Source organism: Podarcis gaigeae (assembly GCF_964106915.1).
Source record: "Podarcis gaigeae genome assembly, chromosome: 3".
In the NCBI taxonomy this organism is placed as follows: Eukaryota; Metazoa; Chordata; class Lepidosauria; order Squamata; family Lacertidae; genus Podarcis; species Podarcis gaigeae.
In genome coordinates this window covers 60,830,632-60,849,255 of record NC_139680.1, presented here as the reverse complement: position 1 = coordinate 60,849,255, position 18,624 = coordinate 60,830,632, and the positions used below count along the sequence as shown (strand labels likewise).

Below are 18,624 nucleotides of genomic sequence, written 5' to 3'. Positions count from 1 at the left end.
ATAGGCCATGGCATCATTCAGAAGGAGAACAACAACAAAAATCCAATAACTATAAAAATCATCGGGCACCCTATTATTATCATTGTTGTTAATAACAGCAGCAGCAGCAGCAGCAACAATTGTATACCACCCTATACCTGCAGGTCTCAGGGTGGTACAGGATAAAATCACGATATAAAAACACAGAATAAATAATAATTAAAATAAAAATAAGAATAACCCCATTTTTTAAAAAAAAAAAATAGCAGTCAAACACAGAAATTACTGTATTTTTCCTTCTACAAGACACATGTTTTTGGGACAACAACCAATTACCAGTCCACCCTTGGCACTATCTGTGTATAAGACGTCCACTGATTTTTGACATTATTTTTTGGGGGGGAAACCTAGTCTTATACATGGAAAAATACGGTATGTTACTTTTCAATCAGTTCTAATATCCAAGGATGCTGCATGCTGATTTACATGGAAACCGAAACAGCCAGTTCTAAATGAACATGCTGCTGCGTCTGCCTAAAATTCTGAACTAACCTACCTGCAATGCTGGAATAATGCCATGTTTTGTGATGTGGTGGCAGTATAGCCAGCATGCCTCAACTCAAGCGTTTTCGTCAGCTCTGCATGCCTTAGAAGGAGGCCACTAGATACACTGAAGAATCTGCAGCTTCTTAGCCTCGGAAGTCCTCTTATGTAAAAAGAGAAAACAATTTTCTACTGATCTACAGGGACTCAAAACATAGCCCTTTTGTACTTAGTGCAAGTATTCAGATCATCCTAAAACTGACTCATGGGTAGCCCATCAAAACCATTCTTCTTAGAGAAGGTCAAGGAAAAGTCTGTTAACACTTCCCTAACAATTTGATGTTCTGAAGTTGCTTGTGGGAGACTGCCAATGTCTCATATTATCTGCAGCTCCAGATTCCTCATGTGTAAATTATTTTCCCATAATGCACTATGGTCATTAACACTGCTGTCGAACTCTTAAACATAAAATGTTAGAGCTGAATGAGAAATAGGAATTTAATTAATTCGAGAGCTACGTAGCTTGCTACTTCTCTGTGTGTACTGATACTTTGGTGTGCAAACTGAAAAGAAAAACAAGTCCACTGCAGCTGGGGGAAACCTCTAGAAAATTGCCCTACTACAAGAAGCCAGGCTTAATTATGATGAATGGAAAACTTCAGTGTGACTAAATTCTACTAAGATGCAAGTCCACATTTTCTTTTCTGGATGCTTGAAAATGCTGGAGTAAAACCAGTTTGCATTTACTATAATAAATAAATGTAATAGCCACATTAAAGTTCTAAATGAATGCAACATTAAAACTGAAGTCCTAGCAGTTAAGATAATAGCTGGCTGTTATGCCAAGCTTCACAGATTTCTTCCCGCTGCCGAAGCAGCTCTCATTTATAAGTGTCAAAGTGCTTTCCTCTTACAAGTAAGCATCTGATTTGTAAGCAGCTTCTTAGTGGCAAATTTATGACCAATATCCTGGTGGCCACAGGCGACCAGCAATTCTACACAGGCAACTGTGTAGGCAGACAGAGGGAAGAAAGATCACTCCCTCCCTCCCTCCTCCAGCCGTCTACATGGCCACAACCGGCATGGAAACAGAGCAGGCACAAGTATCTGGCCACAACTTCACCAGGCTGTATCGTTAAAGGCAATTTGTGATTCAAGGACCCGATCCCCGCTTGGGGAATAAAGACACGTGGACACAGAATGTAAGGTTAATGGGTAAGGTAAAGGCCACAACTTTATTGATTACGGCATGTGAGAAGGTATTGGCTTAGGCATTGGACCACGGAACATTGGACTCCACCCACACGAAGAGGGGTGAGTCTAAGGAGGGGTTAACCACCAGGAGGGGGAGCCTGTTGATGCTAATACAACTATAGGCTCTCTCCTGATGTCAACGAGGGTCGCCCCCCGCCACACGGGCATTGGACAGGATCCACGACCGTCGGATTCCTTTAGCGGAATACCCAAAATTGTCGGGGAAGGCGATGGCCACACCTTGCCCCCCGAAACACCAACAACACATTCCAATGCTTAACCGCAAAATACCACGAAGGTTGTGATGGTTGCTACGAAGTAGGCAAAAAAAACCAAGAGGCCGCGCCAATTTAGCCGACTGGAAAAAACTCCTACCAGGCCCCCTGGTTAAACAGGGCGACCAACCAGAGGTCCACAGCAAAGTCTCAGGAGCAGCTAATCTAAAGGGAGTGGAGGGTGGATGACTCGAAGAAAATGTGTGTGCAATGGTGGGGATGGCTGGCGCGGCTGCGTTTGAGCAGCAAGCCACGCCCCCGCCGAGCTTCCCTATTGGGTGGCCAACCGGGGAGGGGCGTGGTGCCAGCCCTGGAGTTGAAGCAGGGGGCGGAGCGCCCCCTGCATGACGCGGGAATCGTCTCGCACTCACAACCCCTCCCCTCCTGGGAGGAGGAAAGGCTTTTGCTTACTAGCCTATTAAGAGGCTAGCAAGCCTGCATTTTCAAGCTGGTCCTAGAGGAGGTAGTAAAAATATTTGCAGGCTTATCACTTTTGTGGTTTCACAATTCTGCCATAAACAGTATTTGAATATAAAAATGATGTTTTTCATGATAAAATGGAAGAATGGATCTCAACCTCTAGCCCTGAAGACTGAATGGCAAAAGAAAGATCACACAGGAGTGCCGAATGCGAGTATCAGATGCATTTGGGCCTTCTTTACATGATACTCGGTTTTGTTTTCCAGGTAGGAAGAAGGGACCTTCTGGGCAAATGGCACAATGACTCATTAAACCCTTTTAAGCACCAGGCGGTTTTGTTATTTATGTCATTTCTTTAATCACATTTTCCACATGGCTAGCCTTTTGTTGTCAGCCAGACATTTATCAGGCCCATGAGCCAGAGCAGCCTCTTCCACCCGATCTCCCACCCGGCTTTATCAGTCCAGAAACTGGTACTGACATCATGACAGGATAAAATAGAATAGACAACATCGATTTCACAACTCATGGTTGCTATCTTGATCTCGGGCTCTAAACAAGAGCTGAAGCAACTGGGTAAGTTCCCACAGAAGTGCAGATGATTGAATACAGTATTAACAGCTCTGCAAAGTGCTTTGCACCTTTCCAAATGGAAAATGTATTTAATGCTGAATACACATTAATTGAAATGCCATTCAGGCAGGGCCACCCCCCATCACCCCCAATAATCTACTCTTGTTCAAATAAGTGCTCATGGGTGTAATTTGCACAACTCCAGACCCTTAAGTATTTAATCACTTTTTTCTATTTCTACTTCTTAGACAATAAATACAGTGATTTTTCTGTTTGCTTTTCTCCTATAATATTCTCCCCTTCTCCCAAACAAGGAACTCAAGTAGAGTTTAGAGATTTACATACTGTCATACATACTGTAATATATCTATATATTGACAATCTGATTAAGTGTCTGCTGCATTAATGGGAGGAATTCCATAAAAAGCCTGAAGCTGTTAATGCATTTTTTCCATAAAACAACCATTTGCAGCTTCAATTCCATTCACGTGTATAGGATGAGATGTGTGTGCAACACAGAGAAACACACACCAGCAGTTAGGCCTTTGGAGAACAGAAGATAGAAAAATCTAATTTAACAGTAAGTTATTTGCTAGCTTTCTATTTAACTCTTTTCACAGAATTGTAGAGCTGGAAGGGACCCAGAGGGTCATCTAGGTCCACCCCCTGCAATGCAGGAATCACAGCTAAGAAAAGAATGCCATTTTGAATTCTTCCATGAACTAGTATCCTTGTTATCGAGGTAGCAAGCAAAGCTCCTCACTTAGAGCAGCCTTGAATAACTTCAAAGGATGTTTCATTTTCAGGCTAGTGGCTCAGGGTTCATTCACATGACCAGCTGTGTGCAGTTACTGCTGGGAAAACTTGTGAATGGCAGGGCGCTCCTGTTTGTTGGCACCCACCACATGCGCCATTTTGTTATCAGCTTGTGTAGAAGTAAGTGGGTGTCATTCAAAAAGGACCCCTACCCATTTTGATGCTGAACACAAATGCCTCTCAAGTGACATTTCAAGCCAACTTAAAATGAAACAGATTTCTGCAGTTAATCTCTTGCAGTGACTTGACCGGTAACCCATACAAAAATCTCATAGGTAAGAAAGTTGTTTATATGTTCACAGCTCATGAAAGATCTTGGTCATCCCTGTAGGTCAGTCTTCCCCAAACTGATGTCTAAGGCACCAGGAGGTAACAGCTCACATCCGCCCCAGCCAATATGCCTGTGCTGACTGGGGCCGTAATCCAAAACAACTGGAGGTCACTAGGATGAGGAAGGCTGCTTTTTGTCATTCCTTGAAAATGTCATCTCAAAGTGCTACATTGACCAACATGGTAAAAAGGGATGTTAGGGGGAAAGATGGACAATCAGCACTGATTGCATGTAAGGTTATGCGGAATAAACAACCAAAGATATAAATCCAGTTCAGACAATCCTCTCTCAACTTAATAAGCCAGTATATGAATAAGCCTTTTGCCTGTTCATGAATGCAGTCTCTAAATAACCCTAATTAATCAGGCCGTCTCAAAGTAGCCATAGTTTCCTGTTTTATCAAAAGCTGGTAACCATGGTTTCCTGGTCCAGATAAAATGGGAAACTATGGTTAATTTGAGACTTCCTTGCTTGATCGTTCATGTCACGAAGGAATGAAGGGGCTATGTATATGTGCAAAAGGCTAATTCATATTTTGCCTTAATATAAGATCACCACCCTGTGATCTTCAGATGAAGGGTGGTATAAATATTTAAATAATAACAGCATTATAAAGCCAAGTGTTTGACAGCAGCCATGTGTTTCTGTATTGCATAGTACAGAATAATCCAGAGAACGAAATAGCTTCTACATCACATCCATAAGCGGCAAATCATCATTTGTGGCTTCCCATCATACGTCTCTTAAAGCTATCCAGATAAATTTCTCTTAACCATTGTATCTTGAGATCCATCTGATGTGGAAATCCAAAGCAGCAAAACCAAACAAAAACGGACTAACATTTTCTCCTAGTAAAATGATTTATCAGCACTCATCTTAACCAAGCAGATCAAACAAGGTATCACTGGAAAGGTCACAGTGTAAGGGCAATACTGAGTAAGTGGCTCTTTAGATCCCAGCCACTGTCAACACTAATAACTAAATACAGAACTAGCCAGATGTCCCAACGTACTGACCTAGAACAGTTCTTAAAAGGAAAGCCCAGAGAACGAAGAATACATTTTGTGCTTTTCCAGTACCCAATGTAGTCAACTGCATTGCTTTCTGGTCTGGTCCATTAACCCAGAAATCAGTCAAAACTGATGGGAAACATAAGCAGGTAAAATGATCATTCATTATTTGGAACTTTTCTTGCTATTGCACAGCAATAAATGTCTTTTTCTCTTAAGACCTGTGTATGGCATCTTCTTCAAAACAAGGTCTATAATGGTCACAGCTGCTTTGTTGGCCTGGCTCGACTTCTGTACCATACAGAATAACAAAAACTAGGAGTCTGTAGTCTGCCAGAGCATAAAATATTTTCCCTGCAAAAGCTGCAGCAGCTGCAGCAGAAAAAGCAAGTCTGGAACACTAAGGTCAGAAAAGGACGACATCTTTAGAAGTACAGCCAGTGAGATGCCCGTGTTCTACCTCCATGTGCTGGATCTTGTTCTTTCTATAATGTGTTTCATTAATCAAAAAGATTGAGAAAATGGCTCATTAAATAGTCCTTAAAGGGCCTGTCAAAAGAAATGGAAGGTACAGTTCAGCATGCCCATTTCACTACAGTATGTGTCCAATTTTGGGTCTAAAAATTTCAGTCCAGCACAACTGTTTAGTGAAAGGGCATTTATTTATCTGCTTTTTTACATGTGAAGGAGCTTGGCTCAGAAGACTCTTGCCTGCCCTTACTAATGGTGGGTAGGTGGGGAAACTAACTGAAGAATAGAAGCCAGTGAATTGCAATAAATGTACAAAACCTTGCAGTTCAAGCATCCTTTAGGCATGCAACAAGTGAAGGAGCTGCATGTGGCTGAGGGCTAGAGCCAGCTTTTCTTACTGATTTCAATTGAAACAAATTAGATTTGGTTTCAAATAATTCTGGTTCAGGAGCGGAAAGGAAGATGCATCACTCTGAAGTGTTAAATGGCATTACACTTGAAAGAAAAATCTGGCTGACCTATCCATTTGGTACACAGAAGAGAAATGGTCATGCTGCTACTAATCAAACAGATTAATTATGCTGCTTCAGTAGGCAAAGAAGCTCCACAACATGCTGAGCTTTAAAAATAACACCCACACACACGGGGTACATCTTTCCTTAAACACAATCCTAATTTTTAGTTAATGTTTATTGCTGTAAAGGTAAAAATATGTAATATGTGAGTCCTATGGCTTACAACTACCACCTGTTTGCAAATACTGCTTTCTTGGGTAAGGTGGTGGCAAAGGAGTTGCAGGAGTTCCTGGAGAATATGAATTACTTGGATCCATTTCACTTTGGGTTCAGGCACAGTTTGGGGACTGAATCAGCCTTGGTCGCCCTGATGGATGACCTGTATCAAGAGCAGGATGCAAGGAGTGCACCTCTGTTACTGCTTCTTCCATCTCTCAGCAGCTTTTGATACATTTGCCATGGGATCCACTTGGACTGGTTCCATGGGATGCGTAATGGAATCACTTCTTTCACAGTGACTTCACTCCTACCTAAAAGGTTATTCCCAGAGTGTAGCATTGGAAACTGTTTTGGCTCCCTGGTCCTCGTACTCAGGTGTACTGCAAGGTACAATCTTGTCCCCAATGTTGTTTGATATCTATATGAAGCCACTGGGTATGGTCATTCAGAGCTTTGGGGCAAAATGTCGTCACTATGCTGATGACGCACAGCTCTACTTCCCTGTAACATCTGAGTCAAAAGAGACTGTGCATTATCTGGACTGTTATCTGGCTGCAGTGATTGAATGGATGGTAAACTGAGCATCGACTCTGGGAAACAGGAGGCACTGTGGGTGTCCGAAAGATTGATCGGTTGCCTGTTCTGGGCAAGATAGCATTCCCTCTGAAAGAACAGGTTTGGAGCTTGGGAGTGCTCCTGAATCCATCTTTCTCACTGGAAGCTCACGTAGCTTAGTGGCTATGAAATCATTTTACCAGATATGGTTGGTATGCCAACTGCAGCCATTCTTAGACCTGGACAGTCAGGCCACAGTAATTCATGCATTAGTAACCTCAAGAAATCATTACTGAAAGCAACAATTCCATGCTATGTACCCAGAGAACTAACAAAATGCAGTTGGGGAGAAAAACACAACCCTAGAATAAAACTGTGGTTTGATATCTTACTTTGCAAACTGACTGGTTATAGGATGCCACTATTGCTCATGTTTGCCTTCAACCTCCCCACCTATATATATATATATATATATATATATATATATATATATGATTTGTTGCAAAAACAGCAGTAAGGTAATGTGAACAAAGCACTCTGAACACTCAAAAGCATGATACAAACATTAAGTCTTAATGCCGCCACTACAATAATCCTAGAAAACCATAGGAAGTAAATTGGTGCAACAGTATGATGGTGTTAGCCTAAAGAATATTCTGGAAATCATTTTTTTAAAAAAAATATTTACTGCAGTGACCCTTTTCATTATACTCCCAAATCCCTTTTCAAATCATTGTGAGGAATTCAGCTTGCCCCAAGAGATACTAATCATTTTGATAAAAAGTAAGCCAAATACACAAGAAATAAGCATGAGCTGAAGTTACACAATGGTTGGTTTTCGATTCTTATGAACCACAGGCTTCAAAATTTAATCAACACACTACCTAAAGCCTTGCTGAGGTGCATTTTTCAGGGAACGCCTTGATCTCATGGACACAGAAATATCAGGTAAAAGATGTGAAGCCTGATTGTATAGCAAAGCACTACACTGCCACAGAGGCAAACAGGCAAGGGGAAAAAAACTTTTTCAAGAGAAGCGGGGGGAGGGGGGAAATGCCAGTGTGAAAAATTGCCACTAGCTCACTCAAGTGAGACAATTGCTGATCCATGTAGAGAGACCAAGTCAGTGGATTTAAAAGATAACTACTGAACCTCCACTTCAATTATAGCTATACATTTATCATTTCTTCTGCCACTTCTATAAATTTATACCACCACCTGCTGGACAGGATTTGAAAGCAATCAAAAATAATGTTCCCCTTTTGAGTATGACTGCACAGTTAAATATTTACCTGAGGCAGATGCAAAGCAGCCTGGGATGTGCGGAGACCATATTGTGCTGTAAATGACACCTTCGTGGCCTTTAAAAGTACATAAAGACTGTCCCACTGCAGGATCCCACTAGATATAATGTAAACAAATAAACAGCTGTTTGTGCAGTGTAATAACTGAAGGCAATATACTGAATTTTATTTGCTCACATTAAAAACATAGGCTTGTTTTGCTAAATATGTGCACTACAGCATACATTATTGTCCTATTATAAGATGTTCATAAACAGGGCAGCATTTTCTACTTTTGAGTAGTACTGAGTACTGAGGGACGCTGGTGGCGCTGTGGGTAAAACCTCAGCGCCTAGGACTTGCCGATCGCATGGTCGGCGGTTCGAATCCCCGCGGCGGGGTGCGCTCCTGTCGTTCGGTCCCAGCGCCTGCCAACCTAGCAGTTCGAAAGCACCCCCGGGGTGCAAGTAGATAAATAGGGACCGCTTACCAGCGGGAAGGTAAATGGCGTTCTGTGTGCTGCTCTGGCTCGCCAGATGCAGCTTCGTCACGCTGGCCACGTGACCTGGAAGTGTCTGCGGACAGCGCTGGCTCCCGGTCTATAGAGTGAGATGAGCGCACAACCCTAGAGTCTGTCAAGACTGGCCCATACGGGCAGGGGTACCTTTACCTTTACCTTTACCTGAGTACTGGGCAGAAGAAAATTACTACACAAATTAACTTTGTTTTTTATTATGTTTATTATGTTTTCATTTTAAATTCAGTCATGTCACCCCTTGACTTTTTAAAAACTTAAGTTATAACTATAGGTACACTTACCTGGTAGCAACTGTCATTGGAATCACTATGATTTATGCTTGCATAAACATGCACAGGATGAACTTCGTTATTTTTAAATAGCCCCAGATAGTTTTAAAAACAGAGCCAATTCAAATACAGAAAAATGCTTCCTTTTGGCATTGAAAAAAAAGAAAAAAGAAAAAAAGAAAAAATAACTACAGTTGTTGTCATGTTTGTCCCTGAAAATAATACAAAATAAAAAGGTGTCATCTTCCACTAGAACAACTTCTCTGTGTAGGAGTGTGAATCTAAGATCTGTTAGAAATGTGCACCTATGAAGCAGCTTTGCTTTATATATCTGAAAATTAGCTTCATCCTCCTGCATGAATAATTCTATACAACCTGAGTGCTTGAATACTCCTACATTGTCCTACAGCAATCTCGTTACCATCTTATCTTGTTTGTGTTGCAAAAAATCTCTCCCCAGCACTTATGACAGCAAACTTTAAACTTCTGGTTTTGTTATTCATGAAACTTTTTTAATTGGTGCAAATGACAACATGCTATGAGAACCTATTCAAGAAGAAATAGAACAGTGATAGACTTTTTGGAGGTAGGCAATTTCAGATGGAATAAAAAATGGCGCCTTCACCTACATCTGAAGGGGAACAATCTTCAGAATTCTACTATCTCATTCAACTGCATGCTCAGACCTGGCCTAATATCCTTTCTATATCAGTGGCAGTACTATTTTTCTGTTTGCATCTTATTCACTTCTTACTGCAGGACATGTAGGTCCAAAAGCAATACTTCAGCACCTGTAGTTTTGCTCGTTTCCCAGGAATTCTGCTTCACATAATATTATGTTCAAAATTATTTTCATCATCAGTGAGTCGGTGGCAATTTTTTCTTAAATCTCTCACACAGGTTTGAACAGTTGGTCTTCTGATATGTGGAGACCCACATCCTGTGATGACTCCAGATGCTGAATTCATTCACTGCCTATGGCATTTGCACAAAATAAAGCAGGGATGGCCCTCCAGTTGCTATTGGACTGCAGTTCCTACCAGCATGGTTAATGGTCAAGGATTATGAGAGTTAGAATTTCGAGATTCCCCATTCTTGACCTAAACCATCTTTATTTTTATTAAGCCAGTATAATTTCAGCAGAGAGAGCAAGGTAGCATCTGTTCAAACAAAGAGTCAACAGAATGGCACAGGTTAAGAGAGGATTCTCTTCCTGCATGTTGAATTAATACAAAATTTAAATAGCCAGAAGTACAAACATACCAATTTTGCTGTTTGATCCCACGACCCAGATACTACTAGTTGTTCTCCTCTGGCCTGGCTCCAATCAACACTGTAAACCTGCAAATATTGGATTAATTTCAGTTTACAAGTTCACAAAGCATCCAAGTTAGACAAACTATAGTTAGAGTGGGTTTTTTTCTGTCCTGCCACCAGTGAGAATATTTGTTATGAAATCAATTAAAGCATAAACCTTCTGAAATGTTTACATATCTAGCAAAACAAAGCCCCGCAATGAAAGCTTTCTCTTGTTAACACCAGGAATTAAACTATTTGCTATATAAGGCTTAATGATACCTGAAGTCTCAGTAACACGTTCATAAAGATGCAAGCTTATTTAGCCACATGATATGACATATGAAATGAGAAATAAATGAGTAGGTAGATGCATCGTATTATTTGTGGAAATGCACTACTGCAGTCTTTAGAACCGAGGCTCCCCTTCCTAAAACAAAAAGCTGAAACCTTTCCATTACTTATTATTTATTTCATAAAATTCATATACCACTTGATTGTTAAAAAGTAACCTCAAAGCAATTTACAATGTGCTCTCCAACACGGTCCCTAAGGTCCACATGATTAGAGCCATTTCTGTTGCTCACTATGACTATCTCCTAAACCTCTGCCCAGATATTAGTCACCCCTGTTCTGGTAGCTCAGTTGGTAGAGCATGAGACTCTTAATCTCAGGGTTGTGGATTTTAGCCCTATGTTGGGCAAAAGATTCCTACATTGTAGGGGGTTACACTAAATGACCCTTGTGATCCCTTCCAGCTCTACAGTTCTATGATTCTATCAGGCTATCCTCAGGCTGACACATTTTCCCCCTCATCTTTCCTCCACTCCCTTTATTGTGTACAGAAGGCAATGTCCAAACCAGGAAACCCCCTAGGTTTTTGAACACTGTATCTCTTTCACAATTCAAAGTACCAGTGGATCCCCCTATACAGAGATTCACAATGGAGGAATACCACATCCAGACAGTTCTGATTCCAGCATGTCAGAACTGCCAGCCTCATTTGTCCACTCTGCTAAAAAATCTGAAAGTATATCTCAACAATTGTACTTCACAAAGTATAATCTGAGGCAACTCATGAAGGATTGCAAGACTATTTTCCTCTCATGACTAACAATAGCTATTTTGTGAGTTAACTAGGCTGCAAAACACAAATAATTTGGCAGCACAACCACTATATTGAGGTTTCCGTGATAAGCCTCTTGGGGCATTAATTCACAAAGTCATCACTGCTTGTGGAACACCATTCCCATAATTGTCGAATGCTAATCCTGATGCAGTATACAAAAATAGACCTGCTGGGCCTGTGACACCTGCTTTGCACAAATGGAACCCACCAACATGCAAAAAAACTTTAAATGAGAAACATTTTACTTTTATCTGTACCAGCTGATTTTCTTTTGATAAGCCTTGTAAGCAAACTAAGAGATGCTATTAGCGTGAAACTTTTTACTAGCCTAACAAATAAAAATATTGCTTAGAGACAATTATTACCCTTCAACCAGGCAAGTGACTACTTTTAAGTTTGGCTTTGATGGTAATGTGTGTGTGTGTGTGTGTGTGTGTGTGTGGTTATACAAGATCAAACACAAGGGCAAGGTAAAAGAAAATTATAATCAAATGTGATGTTTATAGCATTATTCTCTGAAACAAGTAGTTGTATCACTCAGAGAATTTTTAAGTGCCAAGTCTGTCAATGGTAGCATGAAAAGCAACAGTTTCTCTGATAATAAAGATCTATATAATATTTATATTATTTATTCTCTTGATGTTGGGAGGATTAGGATTTATTCTCAACAATAACGAAAAGCTCTCAGGCTTATTTCTGAAATATTATTAACATTAATGAGAGTATTCATAAGAAATGGATTAAGCATTAAGATATTCTTCAAAAGCAATGGCAGCCAGATATCTGTATCCATATTCCAGTCTGGAATCTTGCTACATGTTTAGATGACCTGCAAGAGTCTTTTCTTTATCTCACAGTACACATTTTGCTACAAATGTCTCTAATCCATGGCTGATGCCTTCAGTTCTCTTGCTTCCTAAGCAATATACAGTCTAGATTATCCCCAAACTATGTTTAAAATAATGTAATATTTTAGTAAAATATTATCATTTTTAGGGCAAAGAATATGTCTTACATATTTATAGACAAGCTGCCACAAACTCTGATATGTGACACCCAAAAGTAAGGAGAAGGCAGATTTCCTCTTGCTCTGAGTATCTGATGTGCAAGACTTAATCCTTGCTCTGAAAATAATGTATGAGTTTTATATAATGTTGATTTGTCACCCACAGCACCAATCCGGCACTTCTGCTTGTATGCTGTGTGGCCCTGACATTCATTTTGGAATGGGGAGACAGACAGACAGAAGCCTGGCTTATGCATGATCCCTAGTGCTCTGTCCTATTGGCCTTCGATCCCATCTCTGTACTGCTCATTCAAGTGCCCCTCCCCAATGATGAGACACTGGACATCAAGTCTCTTCTTGTGCTGTATTCTACAAATATAATTTTAGCATTGAGAAGTAGTTACAAACTACTTGTAACTACTTCTTAATGCTAAGAACTGAGAGCCTGTGCCACCATTTTAACAACTAATACAACAACCCAAGGGGCATCCAATCTTTGCCAAGGCCTCTGTCTCACTTGCCTCAAATGGTGACCCCAGTTCCCTTACTGACAGAAACTTGCTGGGGAAACACTCTGCTTGTGCTAGAAGGTGAAGCCCAAGGTGATGCCAGCAAGTCCATCTCACTGCAACATGCCCCTTTCCTTGACACATCAGTGGTGCTGGCTCAAACACCAGCGCAAATGGAATGATTGTGTGTCTCCTCTGTACTGATGTGATGACCCTGGAGTCAAACATCATGGGTCGCTTTCACTTCACAGGGTGGGGAATTTGCATCAGACAGTAAAAAGCATGTCCAAGTAGTTTCTTGAGCAACCACTTTTCCTTTTTCAATAAACAATATACCTTCAAAGTTTCAAGGCTAGGCCCAGAGACTAGATTTGGCTCAGACTTGTAGTCTTCATATTCTTCTCAAATTGTCTCCAGAAATCACCAGATTCAGATACTTATAAGTGGAGGAGGCAAGCCCTATGTCAAAGAAATAGCTTAAAACAGGTCTTCCCAAAACAGTGAATTTCTTTCTAACCTCTGATACTTAGGAGGAAGTTTATTCTTTTTCACTGGGCAAATAAATTATATGATCAATACAATCCTCAGCAGATATGAACCACAGCAAAATTAGCTATAATTCTTGAAGGATTTTTCAGATATTAGAAGGCTAGCAGAACATTATGAGTCAGCATGCTTCTGTGAAACCCGTATAGCTGCAATGTCTGCAAAAAAATAGAGGTTAGGCATCTTTATGAGAGCCAATAAGTAATAACTCATTTCAGAAGGCAGAAGTTCATATGATATAGGAGAATACAAGCTAATGATTTCTGTAGCCCAGAAAAAAATCTTTTGAGTTCAGTTTATAGAATGTGAAAACTTTTATGTTTGCTATTAATGCTATGGATGATGAAATGATTATGGTTTTTCCCCGAGTGGATCAGAAAAGCTATATGCTATGCACTGCTCTGCTTAAATAGACGGTCACATTTACATGAACAGCTTAACTCAATATGTGTGGCAACTCTGAAAAAGATAAATGAAATATAACTTTAGGATAGATCACTACAATTTCTAGAGGATGTAATTTAATTCTCCTACTTTTTAGTAAGGAATTATAACATCTGCAGTGCTTCTCTTAAAATTTTTAATATGATTTTCCTGTGTTCAAAAATAAGTTAACCTTTATAAAAGTACTCTTTAAATTTTAAGATGATCTTCCTTTTTTCAAAAACAACACAAGAAAGTGGAGCAAGACCAATGGCAAGAAACCAATGGAGAGATTAGGAGAAGAGCCAATTCCAAGCTATTACCCCCAAAAAGGATGGAAAATGAAATCTAAGAGTAAAGTCAATACTGCACTTATCATTGTACCAACTTAGTAGGTATTTAGTAGGCCTAAGTGTTAAGGTCCCTATTTATGAATGAAAAGAAATGCAACAACATCATGTATTATACCTCTTGACTGTGTTCTTTATAGACTTGAAGTGGACCTGTGGGCTTTTCAGTGTCCCAGATTTGTAATGATCCATCTCCACTGGATGTGATAAGCACATGCTCATTGTTCTCACTCCATGTCACATCAAACAGGCCATCGTTCCAGTCAAAACTAAAGAAATAGCAACCAACACATTAGTTCATGAGAAATGGTACATAACTTAAATAAATTCATATGCTAAGATAGCAGATTTAAGTCTTATTATTATTATTATTATTATTATTATTATTATTATTATTATTTTACTTCTCAGGCGTCAGTATAGTTTCATAGAAAGAGTGATAGTTCTGGACTGGGGAACAACCAGGAATAAAATCTTGGATGAGCCATGAAGCTTCACTGAGCACTCTATAGCCAAACACATTCTGTCTTAGCCTAACTTAACTCGTAGAGATTGTGTAGGGATAAGATGGGAACCACTAATGCTACTTTGAACTCCTTAGGAGGAGGGCAGGATTTTTAAAAACTAATAGATAACTTGTCTGATTCACAAAGTTAGCCTTCCCTAGCTTGGTGCCTCTCCTATGTTTTGAACTAGAATGATGGGAGTTGGTGTGCAACAACACTGGAGAGTCAACAGGTTCCTCACCACTGCTTTAAGCTTTGCTTTCCTGCATCTCCATAAGGGGCAGCAAAACTTGTGTGTGCCCTCCCCACCTGCGCTGGCTGTAAAACCTATAAGCTGACGTTTTGGTCAGGAATCTCAAGAGTGTTGTTGCCCACCTCCTCAGTTGCTTCCCCTGGCCTTGTTTTCAAGGCCCTAAAACTTTATGTAAGGGTTGGGGTCTGATAGGCCTCAGTCTGCCAAATGGTAGGCCTCAGCCACTTACCCATTATTGGTTTTTAAATCCCTTCTCAGCTTAAAGGGTTTATGTTCTAAACAGCATTCAAGTAGCATTGTAGCTAAAATTCCACGGTCTCAGTCAAGAGATGTAGTCACACACAAGGTACTGGACACAACTTAGGCACCAAGACTGCAGATAGAAGCACTCATTGGCACCTAAATGGGTGTATACAGGTATACCCATCCACACATTCCCTTCTGAATGCAAATCATTTTGCAGAAACAAACCTGCAAGGATCCATAATTCTAATTGTCATGCTTGCCATTGTGTTTCTCACGGCATTCTGTTGAGTGTGACAAGCCCCAGTAGTTGAATCTAGTGAGGAGAAAGGGTATCATATCCCTTCAGCTTGACTACTCTGGAGACCCTCTCAGCATCCCTGAAGTAGAAAGTCTCCCTTCTCCCTTAAGTTTAGAGTGTAGAGGTGGTGAGGGGAACAGGGTACTACCTTGTGGCTCACCAAGACACTCCAAAGCTTGTGCACTTCTATATATTTGGACCTGTGAATAAACCTACTTTGCCCTTGAAGGATCAGAGCACATGAATGATCCTCGCTACAGCCTAGCTAAAGTAGTTAAAGATTATCCCTCAAGAATAATCAGAAATTAATTTTGGAAATATATCCCAGGCAGCCAAGGACCCCATTTTTGTTCCATTAAATCCAAGTTTTGGCTTGGATTCAGAAGCAAAATGAAGTTTCTAAAATAACATTGAAGTCCAAAAGTTGATCGCAACTTCCTTTATTTGACTGTTCCGATTTTGATGGTTAGAGACAATTCCTACACATCAAGGTTATATGATTATATTTTTATTAATAAATTATAGAACAATAGTACCTTCTAAAGAGATGAACTCCAGCTTCATTTTGTTCTAATACTACCAGAGTTCCACAACCTGAAAAAGGAAAATATTACCCTTTGAAAATAAGGAAATACCTTATAGTAGAATATAGTATTTATTTTCTTTATTTTATTTCTTTAATTTATAGTCATTATTCCACCATAGAACCCAATGTGGCATAATTGTGGTTCCCTGGAAATATCAGGAATAGACTAGCTTCAATCTGGTTTAATGTAGCAAACAGTGGTCTTATCTATCTTTAGACTATACTTTAGGATAATTAGATTAAAGTGAAGTACTTGAATTATTAGGATGATAGCTGTCTATACCATGCCAGGCTATTTATCTGTCTAGCACTGCATTGACCACTTGGCCTGGCAGCAGTTCAAAAAAATAGAGTCCAAATGCCAAAGTGTATAAATATGCACTTAATTGTTGTCAATTGCAGTATATTTACCTGTTAAGTAAGCACCACTTAATACAGCAAACCTTACATATTTTATGTAAACATACTGTGTAGAATTCTGTTGTTTTATATATTAAGTCATGCAAGCACATAATTCACCAGGACATTATTTTGCACAAATCCAATGAAATTAATACTATTGGTGCAAGACCAGAACCATGTTCTTCATTGGTATGGGATTGGTAAGAAGTGACAGGACACTCAACAGTAGTCTTAATACAAAGCATTTTAAAACCTCAGCTGAACATTACTAGATATCTTAAGTAAGCTTGAATGTCAGGTCCAATGCCACCAAATGGTGATTTAAGAAGACTGACTTACAGGAGTTGCTTTCAGGAAAGCATGCATAGGATTGCAAAACAATTCTATAAAATACCTGGTGTTCAAGTTGTTTTTTCCACTTACACAATCAAACCTTAACAGACGGTCAAGTGTTACAGTTTGGAATCAACCATTTTCTAAAACAAAGAAGATACTACGGTGGCATATACAGTATATGAAGTTGTCCTTTAGTGCGTAGAAGAGGTGATATGCCTGTAAATAACAGTCGCTGGGGAGCACAAGTGGAGAGTGTCCTGCATATGGGTTTTCCATGGGCATATTGTTGGCCACTGGGTTTTTGGTCTGATCCAGCAGGACTGTTCTTAGGCCCTTATGTTTAAACACTGTTAAGGTTGGTCTTTATACCTAAGTATCAGCCACAAGTACCTCAAAAAAGCACATCCTATGTCAGATCATCAGCAGAGACAACCATGGAAACGATTGGGATTAGGTATGTGTGCTTTAGTAAACAGTTTTGACACTGCACATAACAGGAGAGCTATTTTAACACTCTTTCCTCCAGCTCAGAATCTTACAAGAAATCCTAGAGCACGCTTCTTCCATTCGGATGCCTTCTATAAACACGTTTTTCCAGTGCTTTTCTTCTGGGGGTACACATACCCCTAAACATTTGCAAATCTTCGTACTTTTATCCATTTACTGTATTTATTTTTCCCGATTTGAATTATAAAATGGTGGTTTTCTTGAGTCCAAATGAGAGCACCCCTAAACATTTTTAAAGAAAAACAGCACTGCCTTTTTCTACTATGCACTGTGGGAACCTTTCAACGTCGCAGCACGAGCCCGACCACAAGCGTGCTTGCTCCCAAAGCAAGCCCCACTGAGCGCATACTCATCTAAAGGCTGTAGCCCTCAAGCCTAGGCGGCAGCAACTAACAAGCCCCACCGAAATCCGTGGGGCTTTGCTGTCAAGTCAACAAGGCTGGGATCACGCTTGCATGGAAGGTAATCCTAAATAAGCGGGGCTTGAGCAAACATGCAAACGGGATGCCGTTCGATTTCTTTTTAGATTACTCTTTTTAAAAGAACTGCTTGCCCGGCAAACCGGCAGCCTGGAAAACACAACACGGCTTTGCCCCTCTACGCATGCGCACTCTGCTTGCCGCTTCACCTGCAATCCCGTAGTACTGCGAGGCAGCACAGGCCAAGCGCCCGGGCAGGTAAGGCGAGAACTCGATCGCGTAGCCGTGGCGGCCGGGCAGGCGGAAGGCCTGCGCCCTCGGGGGCTTCGCCGGCGCGCCAACACCACCTCCGCCGCCGCGGCTCATAGCCTCAACCGCGTCGCTCGAGCTATCCCGGGCCGGCTGCGGGAGAGGCGCTGCCGCCTCTCCTTCTCTGTGGGGAGGTCCCGCTCCCGTCGCCGTCGCCCCGCCCAGCTCCGGCCGCCGGAACTGTGGGCAGAAGTCGCCAACGCCGCCATCAAAAGTTTGGGCAAAGAGCAGCGCCGCCGCCGCTCCAGTTTCTGGGGCGGGGCGGCAATGGAGAAGCGCCCTAGGGCTTGCAATAGCGTATCCTGCTCGGTGTTTCTTCAACGAGGCTTCCGGTTCCTCGTCGCAGCTCAAGGGACGTTTCCCCCCACGTGGGGGGGGGGAAGAAACGTGAAACACGATAGCAAGCAGAGGTGGGCGCGCTTCATTTCCTTGCCGTGGTTCGAAGCGCCGTT

General features: G+C 41.0%; 1 protein-coding gene across 1 annotated transcript in view; it reads right to left on the bottom strand.

Moving 5' to 3' along the window:
- The window catches only part of PEX7 (peroxisomal biogenesis factor 7), a 52,440-nt gene extending 34,087 nt beyond the window's left edge, over window positions 1-18,353 (bottom strand). Inside the window, exons 1-5 of the mRNA XM_083731701.1 lie at window positions 18,073-18,353; window positions 16,150-16,207; window positions 14,429-14,579; window positions 10,315-10,392; window positions 8,254-8,362 (exon numbers count right to left, since the gene is read on the bottom strand). Coding sequence (XP_083587827.1) covers window positions 8,254-8,362; window positions 10,315-10,392; window positions 14,429-14,579; window positions 16,150-16,207; window positions 18,073-18,229 — 553 coding nt within the window. The 5' untranslated portion in view covers window positions 18,230-18,353. The remainder of the gene's footprint in view (window positions 1-8,253; window positions 8,363-10,314; window positions 10,393-14,428; window positions 14,580-16,149; window positions 16,208-18,072) is intronic.
- Between the last annotated feature and the right edge of the window lie 271 nt (window positions 18,354-18,624).